General features: G+C 37.1%; 1 protein-coding gene across 1 annotated transcript; it reads right to left on the reverse strand.

The window, feature by feature from the left end:
* Positions 1 to 2,603: 2,603 nt before the first annotated feature.
* On the reverse strand, positions 2,604 to 5,810 carry LOC110008336 (WAT1-related protein At1g21890). The gene is made up of 6 exons (XM_088850381.1): positions 5,395 to 5,810; positions 5,191 to 5,307; positions 4,814 to 5,069; positions 4,286 to 4,441; positions 3,189 to 3,340; positions 2,604 to 2,946 (listed from the first exon to the last, which is right to left on the reverse strand). Exons 1-6 carry the CDS (start codon positions 5,397 to 5,399, stop codon positions 2,718 to 2,720), a joined length of 915 nt encoding a protein of 304 aa, XP_088706507.1. The 5' UTR covers positions 5,400 to 5,810; the 3' UTR covers positions 2,604 to 2,717.
* Between the last annotated feature and the right edge of the window lie 11,366 nt (positions 5,811 to 17,176).

The raw sequence follows: 17,176 nt of genomic DNA on the forward strand, positions 1-17,176 counted from the left end.
TAAAGACATCCAAAAAATTTTAAAATGAAAAAATCCTTCTGACGCCTACATCTAAGCATCTCATCAAAATGAACGGCTTATGTTAAATGGGCTAAAAAATTACTTTCTAGGTTGTGTTTTTCATTTTTTATTTTTTGGTGATTGTTCATTAGAATGTAAATAGTATATATTTCAAAATTAGGATCAAACAAATGGCCATAAAATGGTTTTTTAAGGTTATTGCATCATATTACTATACAACAGTTGTATAAAATCATTGCCATATATATATATATATATATATATATATATATATATATATATATATATATATATATATATATATATATATATAAGAGCAATGATCCAATGCAACGGTGTATCATAGTATAATGCAACGACACTTCTAGAAAATCATGTTTGTGGTATTTGTATAACCTCAAATTTTCTAGACACACTCTCTTCATAATAATCAATTCTCTCAAAAAAAAAAAAAAAAAAATTCAATTTGAACCCTAGATATGGTCAAAATGAGTCCCCTCCAAAAACGAATCTAGACCATTCATTTTGTGAATTTCAAGATCTTAGCCTTTATAAACTCAAAATCATTTTTTTGTTTTTTAATATTGTTCATCTAGTGATAATAAAGCCATCCAAACAAATTAAAAAAAGAAAAAATTCTTTCTAAAGCCTAGATCTAAGTATCTCATCAAAATGAACGCCCTATGTTAATTGGGCTAAAAAAATATTTTTTAAGTTGGGTTTTTAATTTTTTTTTTTTTTAAAAATTATTTATTAAAATGAAAAGAGTGTATATTTCAAAATTTGGATCAAATAAATAACCATAAAATAGTTTTTTAAAGTGGTTGGATATTACTATTAAACGGTTACATGAACTCATTGCTCCATACACGATACTTCTCTCCCTAAGCTCACGCATTACACTGTAGAACGTTTCATCCTCTTAGCTTCTTGGCTCTTAAAAGCGACCATGGCCTTGGCATCAAGAGCCCTTCTCTCTCATACCATCCACCTCAACCCCATGAAAATCCTGTCCCCCATAACAACAGTACGACAAAAAGGCGCCAAAATTTTGTGAGATACCGAACGAAGAGGAGGGATCCACCATTAAAGCACTCTGTTCAAGCTCCGCATGCGCACCTCAAAAGACCATTCACTGCTCTCTTTGCACACATGGTCGAATCTCTAAGTTTTTGCAGCAAATTTACAACGAATCTCAAGTTTTCCAGAAAGAGCCCCTTTGCCCTTCCCCCGTTTCTCTCTCTAGATCTGAACCCTCGCTCTCACCCCCTCCAATTGGACCCTACCTCCATCCACAAGGGAGCAAAATTTGGGCTTCTGTCCCCTTTATCAATCAGGTCCTCAATCTACACGATGCCCAAGCTCTGAGCATTGGGTAATTGGTTCTCTCCGAGATTTCTGGGGTTTCTTCTTTACTATTAATTGGGACAATTGGTTCTCTGTAAAATTGAGCTTTGGAGATTTTGGTTTACATGGGGACAGAGAAGTAATGAGTGATAAGCGTTTTCTGGTCTTTCAAATGGATGAAACAAACCTCTTCCCTTGAAGTCTCGTCTCAAGATTTGAACCCATGCCTGCCAAGAGAGAGAGAATAGAGCTTTGGAAACTGCAGAGCTGAAGGAGATAAGAGGTTGCAACCGTAAAATGTAGAATTACACATGCGCCTTAAATATCCATCTAAAAAGAAAAACCACTAAGTGATCATCCTTTAAGATTGTACCTCAAAAATCCATCGGAAAAGATAGGTTTAATGTTGACAAAAAAAACAAAAAAAATTGAGTCGTGCATCTTGCTATACATTATCCAAACCGTCCATAATTTTCACATTTTATAAATCTAATTGATTTTAACTATTTTAGGAGTTTAAAATTTTATAATTAGATACAAAAATAGATTTCGCGATAATCCTAAGAATGTTTTTCACCAAACTTATATGTTACATAGAAATTTGAAGGTGCACCTTGGATTGTTTAAGGTTGCAACCTTATGAAAACCACGGCCTTTTGTGAATGAAAATACAAATAATGTGTAGAGAGAGATGACTTTTTTGTGGTTTTTTTTCTTGTCTTTGTTCATATAATATGCGGCGGAGGTCTTGATTCCCATGTTTGTTCTTTCTTCTTACAATTTATTTATAAGTTTTTGTTTCTCTTTAAAAAATGTAGCTTTTATTTGCTAGTCGATGGTTACTTCAGTTGCGTCAATAACTTCGTGTCCATTTTGGAGAACCATCTTATAAAGTCACGAATGTTGTAAGCCAACTAGGGAACTAAGCAAATTTCGTTCAACAATATCAACACAATTTGGACTCAAATACCTTAATAAATGAAGGGAAATTGAATAAAATACTCACGAGAGATGTATTATTGAGTATTTTACACTTAGTACTATTCCAATTCATAATCATATGCCTTTTTATGGGGCATTTCAAAATGTTAAATAATTCATCTTAAATGGGTATTTTGATGATTTTCCCATAATATTAAATAATTCATCTTACATGGGTATTTTGATGATTTTCCAATAAATGAATGAACAACTAATAAAGGCTCAAATGTGTTGCTCATCATGGCCGTGTGTTCTTCAGGTGTCGGAACACCCTATGTTGCAAACTGCTGCTTTTCTTTTCTTTTCTTTTTTTTTTCTTTTTTTTAAGATTTTTTATTCTCTTCTGTATAATCTCAGTTCTTCTATTGTTACACTTGCAGAGTGGTGGGTCCTGCAATCCCAATGTTGCATTTGTTTCCAATTTTATCCGCTTCCTTCATCTCAACTACATTCATTTTCCCCTCAGTTTCTTCCACATTTTGAGAACATTCATCTCGAATTTGAATCGGCAAGATCTTTTGCTTTCCATTGTCATTCTTGGCTCTACCCCAAAGCACAATGTAAAGCCCGCAAAATACCACAACCATGCCGACCACACTGCAAAACCAAAACCCATACTACGTTTAAAATCATGACCTCCACAGAGACCGCTAATGTGCAAATGCAACAGTTTGCTTCTTGTGGCACACTAGCAAGAATTTTCTGTTGATCTTTCAAGAAGTAATGCTAACCAAAAAATTGAGAAGTAAATGGCCATGGATTGTAGTTAATTTGATCTCTACCAAATATTTAGTTCAAGGGATCCAGGAAAAGAACTTGCAGGAAAACAATATACTCACCTTCCAATGTGAAGATCCACACGAAGAGTTATGGGTTCAAGAATAGCCACTATTACTGTGCTCAAAGGAGCGAATGCCGCTATATAAACAGGGCCTTTTTCTTTGCGGGACCAACTTAGTAAAAAGAATGATAAGACTGTGCCCAAAATACCCTGCATTGCACCAAGAACATTAACTCGTCAAAACATGTGGATTAGTCCTAACAGTGATGGAATAGTGAAGATTGTCCTAAGAGTGATGCAATAGTGAAGAACTTGGAAACAACCATGGTGGATTTGACTGGTTTATAATTTCTTGAAATCTAAATTACTAAAACATTTACAACAATAGGAATAATTATGTTTCTCATTTCCAAATATCAAGAAGTAAAAGAAAATAAAGTAAATACTGTTTTATGGCAGATGTGCAACAAAATTTGCATAAATAATGGAATTTCTACCATCTATATTGTTGTGTGCTGCTATATAAGTAACCTTTCAGCACTTTGGCCCTCGTTAACAGGGTCAGGAGGCTATTAGAACTATTTTGGCATATGGAAATGTTTCTTTGGGGTTACGTTAGAGTTTAAGATGTTATATAAGCTCTTTATATGTTTGATGCTGTAATTGACAATTCTCATGGCAATTCCAACTAGTACTTTTGAAGTTGCAATAGTGAAATCATGTTCTGTGTTCGCCTATAGATACAGTCACATTAGCGATGGACCACTTAAATCTTGGTGTTTCTCTGTTTTATTTCGTTTGGTTCTTTTTGCTTTATGTTGGTAGTGCTACTTGTACTTTCTGCTTTTCGCCATTATCATCATCCTTATCTTCTAGGATATCTTGCAAAACGTATATTGCGGATTCCAATTTAGTGAAAAGTAGTTTTTGTGCTTAAAATATAAAAACAACGAGGATAAAGTGAACTTCTACATATGTAGGGATGTTATGCTGCTTGCATCTAGATGCGATATTAAATTACTTGAATCTGTTTCACTTAGAGATGTTATGCTGCTTGCATCTAGATGCGATATTAAATTAATTGAATCTGTTTCATGTAAGGATACAAGAAATCGACATGAGTTTGTTTAATATGGTCATATGAAGTAATCTTACACTATAAGCACAAGTGAATAACTCGAAGTTCAAATTCACTCTCCACGCAATGGACTTGTTCATGATAAGAGCCAGTATGGCAGACTGAAGGGTACCCATCCCTAACATCATCGCCATGAGGGATGCTTGAGCCGGATAATCCTTAAAAGCCCAGGACTGAAATGTCACAAGGAAGATACAAGGTTAATAAAAAACACCGTAAATCATGCAAGTATATATATATATATATATATATATATATATATATATATATATATATATATATATATATAAATTTTATCATAGACACAAAAAAGAAATCCACATTAAACAAATAAAAAAAAGGAAAAATATCCAAAAGGATGGTTAGATCCCTAAAATGCCATTTCTTCTTCAAGGTTTTCTGAGTAAAATAAAAATTTAAAAGTAATGCTCTCATATTTATCGATTTCTTTTGAACTTCGTAATGATTTTATAAAGGATTTCTACACCTTAAATGATATTTTCCCCGGAAAACCAAACAGTCAATAACTAGAATGTTGGGATTACCTGATAAAGCAACCATGCACCATATGAAATGACGGCCAAAATTATTAAAATTGGACCCAAGGTCCAATTGTCTTTTGGAGTAATGCCTGGAGTGGCATTCAAGAGGCGGGAAAGAGGTGTGGGTTTCTTGAGAAAATCAAGAAACCCCAGTGTAGGACCTTTAATCAATGTCATGATCGTGGCGCCTTCAACACAAGTTATGGTACCCACAATCTTTGCTTGTCCCCTTGTATTCCTTGCATTTACTTTCTCCATTCTAAAAGATGAATAGTTTACAATGTTTTAGGTGAAAGGGTAACAAAGTGCGAGTTATTGGCATGTTAAAGGGAGAAAAAGCAAAACATTAGTGACTAAATTATAGTGAGGGTCTCTAGTACCTTATGATAATGGCCAATACAAAAGTAATAGCCGGTAGGAGATTCAATATTGCGACTGCAAAAGTTGATGAAGTGTAAGAAAGCCCATAAAAGTATGATATTTGGAGAAGAGGAACCCTGCAATGGAAGTATAATGATATATGAATGCTTGTGATTGTCAGAAATGAATGTGAGGAACACAATTAGAGTTTTGAAGGTGCTCACCCCATTAGTCCAATTACGAAGATGTGAGCCACTGTTTTCAGGCACAGGGGAGGTCTGGTTTTCCTGCATAATTCCAAGGATAATATTGAGAGAGAGAGAGTACCTTTCTAGGAAGTAAGCAAAAGGCGCAATAGAGAGGGTGGCAATTAACTGCCTATAGGTAACAAAGATGGTAGGGCTCATCCCTCGCCGAAATGCTACTTTGATGAGGATAACCATCACAGCAAAACCGCTCTGAAACAAGATTAGCGCAAGAGCTGGTCCATACTTCCTCATTTTCCCTTTCTTCTAAAATTTCCAAGAAAGAGAAAATTAAACAAGAGTAGTAGAAAAAGGTGAAGAAGAAGAATTACAGAGAAATTTGTTATGAAAAACTGAAGCTCCGACGCTCATTCATATGCCATGCAACCTTCCTCATAGACAATGACGTTTTCTCCTTGCTTATGCACCCTCATGGGTGTTTGGGGGGAGGGGGACCACCTTGCACATTGTCTCCTCCTCTCTTCTTTCCTTCCACACTTATTAACCTTCCTTTCTTTCTTTTTTTTGCTCCGCGGTAGGCGGAATCAACTTGCCAGCAAAGGTGTGCGCGATGGCCTCCATCCACACACATGAAACTCACAAGCTCAACTATGACTGGGCCCCGCCATGCCTCAATACACATGAAAGGTAGGCCCAGAAGTCTGGCCGCCAAAAAAATAAATTTCAAGCCCGACCTGGGTCCGGTCTGCAATCTTGTCTACTAGGTCCGTAACAAAAAATCGGGTCAAGCCAAACCAGGAAAATTTTAATTTTATAAAATGTACGAAAGAATTTAGGTCTCAAAATTACACAGCAAAACCTGATCTAGACCACGAAAGGAAAGTTAAAGCCCGGCCCATACTCACAAAAGCTTTGATCTAGACTAGCAAAAAGCTTTGATACAAGATTACCGCAAGAGCTGGCCTGTACTTCCTCATTTTTTTTTACAGGAAAGAGCAAATTAAACAATAGTAGAAATAGAAGAAGAAGAGGAGGAATTATAGAGAAATTTGTTGACGAGTGAAGCTTCCCTGTAAGGCATGCAACCACCCTCACTGACGTTCTCTCGCTTGCATAAGCACCTTCATAGGGAATGACGCCCGAGGCCACTATTCCACGTTTTTTGCTCGATGAACTTTTGATTTAGATGCAATTTTTCGAAATAATATTCAATTTGAGGGGCCACTATATGGAATTGTATATCATGAGACCATTTATCTTTAATACAAGAATGTCATAATTAATCTTAACTATTAAATATCCAATTGGATGACTTGGAGTGTTATAAAGTTCAAAAAATTTATTGTTGGGCATTGAGTTTAGTCACAAGTACATTTATAATCACTTGATTTGAAATTTGATTGACAATAATAGATGTGACCTTTTTATACTAAAATAAATGGTCTATTTGTAGACTTTGCCCAAATATATTTAATACTAGAGAATCCCATGGTGCATCTAAAGGATGTCCCAATAGCTAAACCCTATTTTCCAGGAAATATATTTCACACGAAATGGATTTCGTAGAAAATAGATTTTTCATAAGAGGTTTTTCCGAGGATCCAAATCGCCCCTTCTTTTCTGTTAATTTCCTCTCATCATCTACTCTCTCAACATAATTTCTCTATTAATTCACATTGATAAAAAAAATAAGAGACTACACAACGCCTATAGGTGAAAATGAACAGTATTTTTGCCCATAGGCTTGGCAACGTCCGATTTTTTTAGTTGCCGTGGATTAAAGACCGCATGGACATAGCATGTCTGTGGCGGTCCATCACAGATATAGCATGTCTACGACGAGATTTTTTTTCACGCAAAATTTACGTAAAACATATATGAGGACCGCCATGACTCCATAGATCCTTAGCAGTTTTTAGGAAAAACCATCATAAACATAGCAAGCTCGTGACGGAGGCAAAATATTGTAACAATTCGCCTATATGTGTTTTTAAGACTTTTCCTAACAAAAACATACAGAAAGAAAAAGCGTACATTCATTTACTTTGATAAAAAGGTTACAGTCATTTTGGAATATAAAATATAAAACCAAACCAAGGATGTTATGGTCATTTAAAAAATTACAAACAAAAAAAGGATAACGGCATTATGGTCATTTTGAAAATTACAAAACAAAGAAGGATCTTATTTTCCCTCTATTTTAAGTGGAATTAGGCTTGTCATTAAAGTTGACCAAATCAAAGGCATTATGATCATTTAGTAAAATAGAGTATAAAAAATATTTTTTTTTCACATAGTTATAAAATAAAGTTTTCTTCATGTATTATTATCATGGAAGTGGAGCACTAAGAGACAGTGGCTTCTCATAGATTCTAACGTGATGCTCCACGAGAAATGACAAAAGGAGCCCACCTCTAAACCGTCGATGGCCGTCTAATTGGTATCTAGGGCTTACGTCATCATTTAAATTAGTGAGGGAGAGGACTATTATTATTTTTTTTAAAAAAAAAAAGAAAAAGGGAGAGGACTATTTTTATTTGGTTCTTGAGATACTTGGTGAGAAAAGAAGTCCCATGAGCTCGTACAGCAAATGAAATAGTCAAAAGGACAAGAGAAATGTTTCTTCTTTTTCTAATTTTTTTTTAGGAAAATTATTTCAGGAGACGCATTTCTACATTTGCATCCCCGAGGTATAAAACACCCATCTTAAAGATGGATGCAAATCGGTGGTCCTTTTTTGTGAATTCTTCAATCTCTATGTTAGAGATTACTAAGTCCTTATAAATTAAGTCCAAAGATCCATCTCAAAAATAGATTTTTTAAAAAGGACTCATTGCTTCCTACTCATAAAAACATTGTCTTTTTTTTAGTAAGGAAAAGTGTTTGGTGAGTCGGCAGACTCAAACTATTTTTGTATGGTCTCCTTATAAAATATATTTCAAAGATATGTTTTCGATCTAAAATTCACATTGGAGAGCATTCTCGGTGGGTCTCTACATTATTGGTTGATTTTATGCATGAAATGACAACTGAAGTGAACAATCCCCCCTGCCCCGCAAAACCTGGCCTCACGGGGTGTACAAGCCCCACCATGTGGGCCCATAAGGCCCGCTCGTGTAGTCGTGTGTTAACAGGCCAGCACGGCCTGTAGGGTTTTGGGATTGAGGGCATGGGCTGGGCTTTTGGTAGGCCTGGTGTACTTTCCATACCTAACTTTTTTCATATGTTTCCTAGAATAAAAATTTACCTGCATTTATAAAAGGCCTGGCTTCGCCTGGCCCGATTTTTTGTTTTGAGCCTTGTAGACAAGATTGCTGACCGGAACCGGGCCGAGCTTGAAATTTATTTTTTGGGGCACAGGATTATGGTACTACCCCTCATGTGTATTCAGGCATGACGGTCCCAGCCCTTGTTGAGCTTGTGTGTTTCATATATGTGGATCAAGGCCATCATGCACACCTTTACTTGCAGGCTAGGTCCACCTAACGCCGAATAGTGGCCTCAGGCTCCACGTACACCTTTACTTGCAGGCTAGGGCCACCTAAAGCGGAATAGTGGCCTCAGGCTCCACGCGGAAAAACACACGGAAAAAACGCGGAATAGTGGCCTCGGGCTTCATTCCCTATGAAGGTGCTTATGCAAGCGAGACAACGTCAGTGAGGGTGGTTGCATGTCTTACATGGAAGCTTCACTTGTGAACAAATTTCTCTATAATTCCTCCTCTTCTTCTTCTATTTCTACTACTCTTGTTAAATTTGCTCTTTCGTGTAAAAAAAGAAATGAGGAAGTACAGGCCAGCTCTTGCTCTAATCCTAGCTTACATAAAGCCCGGCCCATACTCACACAAACAGAGGAACTTTCTTTTATTTTACTGAAATGAGACTAGAAAAAGGACCTGATCTAGACCACGAACCCTACCACGCCGCCACCTTTTTCATTTTTATTTTCTCTTTTGTTATAAGCTCATCCAAACAAAGAAAAAAATCATAAAGTTAAAAGGAAGTGAGCCCACTTTGACTGTTGCAAGTGTCAATAAAAAAACCAAGAAAAATAATAGGAAATTCACCCAAACTTCTAAAGTAAAGGTAAGTGCTCCAAATTCCGACAAAGAAGCATTTAAATGGGTGCATGGTATGTGGTACTCCAAAAGCAAGGCCACCATCATTACAATATAGAGGGGGGGATTAACCCAAATTCCCATGAAGGGTTAGCTATATAGAGAGGGGATTAAACCAAATTCCCATGAAAGGCTATGTGGTGGGGTTCATTTAACCCCACATGTCGGCATTCTATCGTGATTAGTTTTGATTGCTGATCTAGAAAATATAAAAATAAAATAAATTCAAAGAAAAATAAACTAAAAGAAAAAACAAACTAAAAAAATAAACTAAAAGAAATAGGGAGAATATTAAAAAAATAAAAAATAGGGTAGGGGGTGATTTTTGGTGGCCTTAATTCTTTTTAGATATACTAAAAGAAAAAGGAAAAAAAACAAATTAGATAAATTAAAAGAAAAAGAAAAATTTTAGTTCTAGATAAACTAAAATCTAGAACTAAAACACGAACTAAATTCCCAATCCGATAAGCAATTTCCTGTTGTCATGTGAATTACTTTTTCATGTGAAAGTTATTTTTATGGTATAAATTGCTTGATAAAGAGACTTTTCTAGGTATGACGGGCATCATTTGGTAATATTTTTCTCATAAATTACAAAAACCACTCCTCTCACCAGAAAAATTTTAATTTTGTTTTGGATGTTGTCCTCCTATCCTATAATAACAATATACAAAAAGGCCACTTCTTTAATAGGCCATGTACTATTATACGTGAGTTCATTTATACACATGAAAGGTGTTTCTATTTTGTAGGGTCATATATGATGTGACCAAAAGAATAATAGCACTGGTGTTATAACATGATTATGGTTTCAGGTCAAGGCCCGTGTGTACCCTGACGGTACATCAGTTCGGTAGTACGGGACAACGTAACTTACCAATTGCCTCTCTACGTAAAGTCTAAGCACTGCCTTGACTTGGTTTTATTTGAAATGATTGTTTTGATTTTGCGTATTTTTATTGCATGATCTTGATGGTTTCGAACTTTCAATAATAAACTTTAGTACCATGCAAAAAGTGAGTCATGGATCCGCTTTTCACCTAAAAAAAAGAGAAAAAAAAGTGAAAAGAAAATCATTCTAATAAACAATGCCTTAATAATGCGATCCTTCGATATGGAATGTTTAGAAACTTCATGTTATAACAATCCTTCAAACAAAGAGGTCCTACTGTGCAACTTAGTCCCCCATTAACCCAATAGATGACCGAACAAAATAAAAACACTTGTGTGCTTCAACGGACTCACACGTGATAGTACGTAGCCTATTAAATAGGCTCTCTTGTCCAGCGTTGTTATTGCCAGACAAGAGGGTTACTTAAGTTAAAAAAAACCACGGGGAGCGGGGGGTGCTTCTCGTAATTTATGAAAAAAATATCGTCAAATGGTAATGAAGTCTCCCAAACCATGTTTGCATGTAAATCACTCAAGTGCTAATAACTTTTTTGATTTTCTATGCATGGCCAAATACACATAGTGTGCCGAAGCTCAGTGGCCGAACTTAGTTGTGTGTAATGAAATCGCTTCCAATACATTGATCTTACCGACTGCAAATTTTTTTTTTCTTTTGATAGAAATTCAGAACTTTATTAATCAACGATTAAAGAAAATTACACACTCTAAGACGATAGTCTCAATTAAAAAAGTTCCTCCTTTGGCAAGGAAGTCTGCTACAACACTGGCCTCACAGAAGACATGCACGAAGGAGAAAATGAAAGGTCTAGATATATCCCAAATTTGTAACAAGATGGACCCAAGTTCCCAATGTGGTTTCTGCTCCTTTTTACACCACTTTATGACATTCAAAAAATCACTTTTCACCACACAATAAGACCCTAAATTCCTTGCCACAAAGAATTTTAAACCATATAAGAGAGCCAATAATTCTGCGTCATTTGTAGTTTTGTCTCCCAGTGGGTCAGCACAAGAAAAGACAACAGATCCATTCCAATCCCTCACCACTCTTCCAAAGCCAGTAGGACCCGGATTTCCTCAAGAGCTCACATCAAAATTAAGTTTAAAAACCCCAACCGAAGGGGGTATCCATATCCCGTGAGGCCTACAATTAAAAGATCTTAAAAGGAAAAGATTTGTAAAATTTCTCCTAACATCCACTACAAGAATATATTTCTCCTCTTTTGTGATTGAACATGAAAGTCAAATGGAATGTAAAATTTTCTCCAAAATACGTTTCATAGGTAAACAAATCCCCTCAAACACTCTTCTATTTCTCCCTTTCCAAACTTCCCAAAGAATCAGCCCTCTCGCAATTTGCCAAATTACCATACGAGTTTGTGGAAGCCAATAAACTCCAAAATTTGAAACAATCCCTTTAATTGCCACATGCATAACTATAGCACACCCGAGCTGGTCAAAGAACCAATGCCGAATTTTAAGCGTAAAAGAACAATGTAAAAATAGATGAGCACCTGATTCAGTATCATTTTTGCATAATAAGCAAATATTTGGCAAGATCTTCCCTCTTTTGATAAGGTTATCAACAGTGAGAATATTATCTTGCACTGTCAACCACAAGAATGCTTGAATCTTAAGCAGCAAGGGCTACTTCCATACAACTGCAGTTTTTGGCATAGACCACCTCCAATGATCATGGAAAAGAGGATTATACATTGACTTCACCAAAAATAATCCATCTGAATCAAGCTCCCAAACAACTTCATCACATGCATTTTGCGAAATATACACCTCTTGCAGAAGTGCTAACAAACAAATATAATCTTGAAAAAATCTGGTCCAAAATTCTATTTTAGGGGAGGACTAAATTCCAAAGAACCAGATTGCCTCTGATTTCAGAGATAAGGGCATCGGGATTATCCATGCGCTGAAAAATCAAAGGGAAGATATATTTCAAAGGGCAATCACCTAACCATTTATGGTGCCAAAAGGAAATATTACATCCATCCCCAAGATTCTACCTAATATCCCTATGAATCAATGGTTTACAAGAGTTAATGGATCTCCAGTAGTAAGACATCCCTCTTGTATCATTTCTCAGCCCAACCCACATTTTAAATCTATCTTCTCCATATTTAGCAGAAATAACTTGATACTACAACTGGTCTTTGAAGTTTAAGCTTCTCCACCACTATTTACAAAATAAGGTTTGATTAACCAATCTAATTTTCCTAATACCCAAACCACCTTCATTTCTAAGAGTACACACTCTATCCTATCGTAGAAGATTGTATTTTTTGGAGTTATCAAAAGACCCCCAAAGCAAGTTTCGCATTAAGGATTCAATTTTCTTGGCAACCTGAGAGGAAATATGTAGTAAAGCGATAGATTGGCAAGTTTGACCGGCAAGCTTTAACCAAGGTAATCCTACCACCAAAAAGAGATATTTATACTTCCATAAATCAAGCTTAATTTGTATCCTCTAAATTACTTTGTCGCAAATGGCCATATGTAGGCGACCATCTGAAATTGGCATCCCCAAATACAAACTTGGGAAAACTTCCACCTTACATCCCAGCACCCCCTACAATGTCATGGACGATAGAGTCATCACAATTAATACCAATTACTGCAGATTTTTCAAAATTAACCTTAAGCCCCAAAGCTACTTCACAGCATTGCAAGAACGTAGCAATATTTTCGACTTGGTCACAATTAGCTTCACAAAAAATGAGTGTATTATCAACGTATTGTAAGTGTGATATACACGGATCACTATTAGGCATAAGAAATCGTCTAAATGCCAATTTGCTTCAACATTTCGAACAAAACGACTAAAGCGCTCAGCATAAATGGTATACAGGAAAGGGGACAAATGATCACCTTGACGAAGCCCACATGAGGCCCCAAAGAAACCTGTATGACAACCTTTGAAAAGAATAGAAGAATATGTAGACGATAAACACCCATACATCCAACTTCTCCATTTTTTTGCAAAGGCCCATATTCTTCATAATTTTTAAAAGAATATTCCATTCAACCCTATCATAAGTTTTTTCCATATCCAATTTAATTACGACCCCTGCACAACCACTTAGAGCTCTCGAATGAATACACTCCTGTGCAACCAAAATACTATCGATAATCATCATATCCTTGATGAAAGCAAACTGGGGCCCAATGATAATCTCCGGTAATACCATTTTAAGTCTTTTAGCCAAAACCTTAGCGATAATTTTATAAAGGCTCGAGAGAAGGCTAATGGGTCTCATGTCACTAAGGCTTCCAATAACAGACTTTTTGGGAATAAGGGCTATAAAAGTGGAGTTAACACCTTTAAAGAGTTCACCACTATGCAAAAAACCACGCACCATTTTCAGTAACTTCAAAGAGACCAAACTCTAGAATTATTGAAAAAATAATAGTGGAAAGCTGTCAGGTCTAAGAGCCTTATCCCCGAGAAGCCCAAACACTGTTTTTTTCAATTCTTCCAAAAAAACATCCCTATCAAGCAATAATATCGAATAAGCCGAAAGACATCTAAAGCCCACTCTAGATAACCGAGGTGTGACCTTTACCTCAGTGGTGAAAGTTTTTTTGAAATGACTAATAACCGCATTAGACATTCCATCTACCTCATCAGGACCAACACCATGAATCAAAAGCCCAGAAACATCATTCTGATGTCTCCGAGCATTAGCAATGGCATGAAAGAATTTAGTATTTAAATCCCTATCCTTTAGCCATTTGACCTTAGATCTCTGCTTCTAATATACCTCTTCCACCCTGTGGAGTTCATGAAGCTCATTAATTTTAGAGTTCCTTACTAAAACCAACTCCTCAGATAGAACTCCAGAATTTTGAACCATAGAGTCCACCTTTGTTAAAAAGCTAAGCACCTCCTCGATTTTCTTTTTCACATTAAATCCTCTATCATTCTTCCAAGCAAGAAGCTTATGTTTCACACTTAAGAGCTTTTTGTGAAATTGAAAGTCCATTGAACGAATAGAAATAGAATTTTTCCAGACACTTTGATAAGATCAAGCACCACCTTCTCTGCTAACCAACCAGCTTCAAACCTGAAAGGCTTAGGTCTTGAAGAAAGAACTTTAGAGCATAGTAGAATGGGAGTGTGATCAGAGGAGAGCCTGGGTAAAGCCTTGACCGAGGCAAGGGGGACGAAATCAGACACGCCCCAAACACCAGAAATCTTTCCAACTTAGACATCGATAAATTTAAGGAGCTACCATTTGACCAGGTAAAATTGAGCCAGAAATTGGCAAGTCTATCAAGGAATAGGTTTCAATAAATCTATTAAATAAACGCATTGCTGTCGTAATCGGTCCACCATAATTACTCTCATCAGGCTACCTGATAAAATTAACGTCCCCCCCCCCCTTTCCAAACGTATCAGATGACTGAAACTACTAATAAAATCAGACATCTCATTAATACAAATTTTCTTTTGAGGCAAAACTTGAGGACCATAAGCATTCAACAACCCCCAACGAAAATCAGCGTCAGGCCCAGCAAAACCAACCATCAAAAAATTGTCTTTTTTAATAGTGCAAAAGGACTTCAGAATAGCAGGATCCCAGAAAATCCTCAAGCCCCCAGAAGCCCCCATAGAGTACATACCTAAAAAATCTACAGACCCAGGACCCCAAATTTCCCTGGAACTCACAATGGTGGGGCTAGGAAGTTTAGTTTCATGCAGGATAAGTACAACAGACTTAAAGCGAGAAACCAAAAATAAAACTTCTTTCTTGCAAATGAGGTCACCCAAACCTTGAACATTTCAAGAAATAATATTCATGAGAAAGGGTTAGTAGAGGAAGAACCTGGGCCATCCTAGCTCAAGCAAAAGAAGAACGCCTCAGGGTCCATATCATCCTTCATAGCATCATCTAAGTCCTCATCTTCATCTGAAGATAGTCCCCAACTGACCTCAATAATCTATTCATCAGCGATGACAATGCATCTTGTAGCCTGGTTTACTCGCAAAAATCCCCGAGCCTGCAGACCCTTCGCCAGAGATTTGCCTTTGGCTTTCAATTTACCACCTCCAGTGGGAGTTCTACCCACGACGACATCCTTCTTGCTCCAAGCATCAAATTTCCTCCCTTCTTCTTCGCAAGTATCTCTTTAAAGACCTCTCCAATTGGAATATTAAAATTCATTCCACAGTTAGAGACGATGGAAGAAATCACCTTTTCCTCAGAAGTACTCTGGGATTTCAACACAAAGTCAGCCCCTGTTTTTAAAGAGTTAGATGAAAGGGTTTCAACAACAGGACTTGTAACATAAAATTTTAGCAGCCATGGCTTATCCTCATGCCGAACGACATTGAGGGGGCTGGGAGCATCCATTTCCACCAAAGTAAGCTAAGGGAATTGGACCTCAGGCTCAACAGGCCCATCAACATTAACAGTTTCAACCTCATGTTCCAACACCTTAGGAAGAAACTCCCGCTCCTGTAAGTCCACCTGTACATCCCCTTCCTCAAGCACCTCCAGAGCTAAGGGATCAACCATAAGAGGGTCAAAACCAGGCTTGGGTGAAGAATGAAGCTTCCTAGTAGCATGACGATGAGACAGAGGATACATATTAGCCACCGAAAGCAATACCGAGTTCAGAGCTAACGCAAAACAATGTTTATGGCCTGCCACAATAAGAGCAGCAACAAACCACATAAATCCGCTAAAAAGTCTGGTCTTTCCTTCTGCAGCAGTGGGCTTTACGTCTTTAACCGAGAAGAGAAAAGGGGAAGAAAGGAAGGCCATACCCCAAATTGGAGCCGCTGGCGATAAAGGAGGGGAAATCTCCATGGCAACCACCCCCTTCCCCGAAGGTAGTGCCTCAATATGCAATCAAGATATGCCGCCATGTATATTTCCCTCTAAAAAGTTAAGTGGCGTGGCCACCCAGACTACATTACCGTATGTACTCTCACGTTTATCAATAGCCATTGGTACCATAGACGGCAGGCATTCCAGTATCTAGCATTTCAAAATTTTCAAATTTTGAAATTATTTCATCGATTTCCCAAAATTACGGCACTTATTTCTCTTCGGGAAATTTTTGGAATGGTTCGATGGAATACCTTGATCCTGAATCATCTTCATTTTTGGATGGAGAGGAACCTTTTGCCACCCCCCTAAGTCCTTGAGATGATCCCCATCGGTCTTAATCACCGGTGGTTGAGGGCAAACATTTTTCTCATCTAATGAGATCTTTATAGAAAAAGATTCCTAGCCCACCAAAAGTCTAACCCTATTGGGAACAGAGGCTCCCTTCCATTTCCAAATATGGACCCTCACAAAACTAAAGTCAACTCCTTGAAGGGAAGTCTTATCAGTGTCGCAAAACTCACCACAGCAATTAGTCACTATTCGACATGTATCCATCGACCAAGCATGGAGTGGAATACCTGACAATCTGATCCACAAGCTCTCCTTTGGAATGTAAGAAAGATGAGAAGAAGGTTTCCAGAGATCTAGAGATAAGAGCTTGCCCCGAATTCTGACAAAGCAATTTTCTAAAGCCCTACTAGCATCCTTTTTACTACGCAGAAGGAAGAAAATCTTATTATCCGCCATTACTTTAACCTTCGGTGCATCAGTTGAACCCCAACCCCTTTTGGCCCAATCATTCAAACCAAAGATGCATTTGAGAGTGGGGAGAAGGATCCCACAACAGGAAAACGAGCATCCAAAAGCAATCTTCATGACGGATCAATCTGAACTGATACCACGGGCGCCATAAAACCAT

The sequence above is a fragment of the Amborella trichopoda genome, chromosome 10 (assembly GCF_054954075.1).
Source record: "Amborella trichopoda isolate Santa Cruz 75 chromosome 10, AtrichopodaSantaCruz75HAP2 v2.0, whole genome shotgun sequence".
Classification (NCBI taxonomy): domain Eukaryota; kingdom Viridiplantae; phylum Streptophyta; class Magnoliopsida; order Amborellales; family Amborellaceae; genus Amborella; species Amborella trichopoda.

Coding starts and splice junctions, on each gene's coding strand:
- LOC110008336 (XM_088850381.1), bottom strand. Junction 4,442..4,813: donor GTGCATGGTTGCTTTATCAG/GTAATCCCAACA, acceptor GTGACATTTCAG/TCCTGGGCTTTTAAGGATTA. Junction 2,947..3,188: donor GTGGATCTTCACATTGGAAG/GTGAGTATATTG, acceptor TTGGTTTTGCAG/TGTGGTCGGCATGGTTGTGG.